Source organism: Loa loa (assembly GCF_000183805.2).
Source record: "Loa loa unplaced genomic scaffold supercont3.2866, whole genome shotgun sequence".
NCBI classification, from domain to species: Eukaryota; Metazoa; Nematoda; class Chromadorea; order Rhabditida; family Onchocercidae; genus Loa; species Loa loa.
In genome coordinates, this window is record NW_018111044.1 from 1 (window position 1) to 1,193 (window position 1,193).

The 1,193-nt window shown below is 36.3% G+C and overlaps 1 protein-coding gene across 1 annotated transcript; it reads right to left on the bottom strand.

The window, feature by feature from the left end:
- Positions 1–180: 180 nt before the first annotated feature.
- Positions 181–545, bottom strand: LOAG_15830 (oocyte zinc finger protein XlCOF20; the record flags this gene model as incomplete). Its single annotated transcript, XM_003151318.2, has 1 exon — positions 181–545. A coding segment is annotated over one exon (365 nt), but the record flags the coding sequence as incomplete, so codon positions are not given.
- Between the last annotated feature and the right edge of the window lie 648 nt (positions 546–1,193).

A 1,193-nucleotide genomic window follows, 5' to 3' on the forward strand; every position in this document is an offset into this window, starting at 1 on the left:
CGAACAGAAAACGGCCTCCTATTGCTATGAATCTTCATATGCTCATTCAGATAATCTGCACGAGTGAAATTCATTGTGCATTCCGAACAGGATAACGGTCTCTTACCGGTATGAATATGTCTACGCAGATTCCCTGATGTGGTAAAATTTGCCGCGCAATTATGGCAAGAGAACGGCCTCTTACCGGTATGAATCTTCATATATGAACTCGGATGGCGCAACGAAATCTTCCTTGGATATTTCGGATTTGAACCGTTTCTCATCTATGTGAATCGCATGCTCTGGATGTTTCCGTTTGATTGTTTGGATGTTGGATATTTCATGTTGATAGTTCTTAAGCCAGATTTTCTTGGGATTTATTCCTACACTTGTTTGCTTTCTATTAACTTCTTGAATTGGTGGGTTCAAGGAGCTTGCGCCATTTTGACCATTTTCACAGAGTTCTAATTGTTGCCCACTCACTTCTGGCGCTGATAGATATAATGGTCCACCCGTCTCTCGGCCATTCTTAACATTGATAAATCGAACGGTTCTGTTTGCGGCTCCTTAAATTTTTATGAAATTAAGTTGCGCGGAAATTTTGAAATCTTAGAAATATTGCAGCACCATCTTCTGTTCCTTAATTTTAAATGAACTTACGATAGTTTGAGTGTTACTCAGTTGAAAGAGAAAGAAGATGAAACAGATGGAATGCATTTTGGTGGGAGTGTTTTCTTGCCAATTCTGAAAAAAAATATTCAAATTTACTAATGTACGGAATGGTTGCTTATAAGAAACAACACTTCCTACTGTTTGATAATTGCTTAAAACTTTTTCAAGTGTATACTATTTTAAGTATATTAGCATTTAAAAGAGATCGGCACGAATTCATTGTGCATATAATGCGAACATCTCTCACGTCAAATACAACAAGTTATTCATGTCGGAGACTGGTTACAAGTATTCCAAAGCAGAATTCGTGCAAACTTGCATAGTTATAAGTAATTTCAATAAAAAGACAATTTTGTTTGAAAAAGCGAGTGTTATCGTGAAGCTCTGAAATCTCTTGACATTAAACTTTGAAAAACGGCTGACATTATCTGTCGAAATAAATGAAATAGTGGCAGACAGTTTGATAGATACCACCCAATTACATCTGTTAGGTATTGGTCAGAGAACATATATATATTTGTTAATTTTGATGGGAGTGTCTA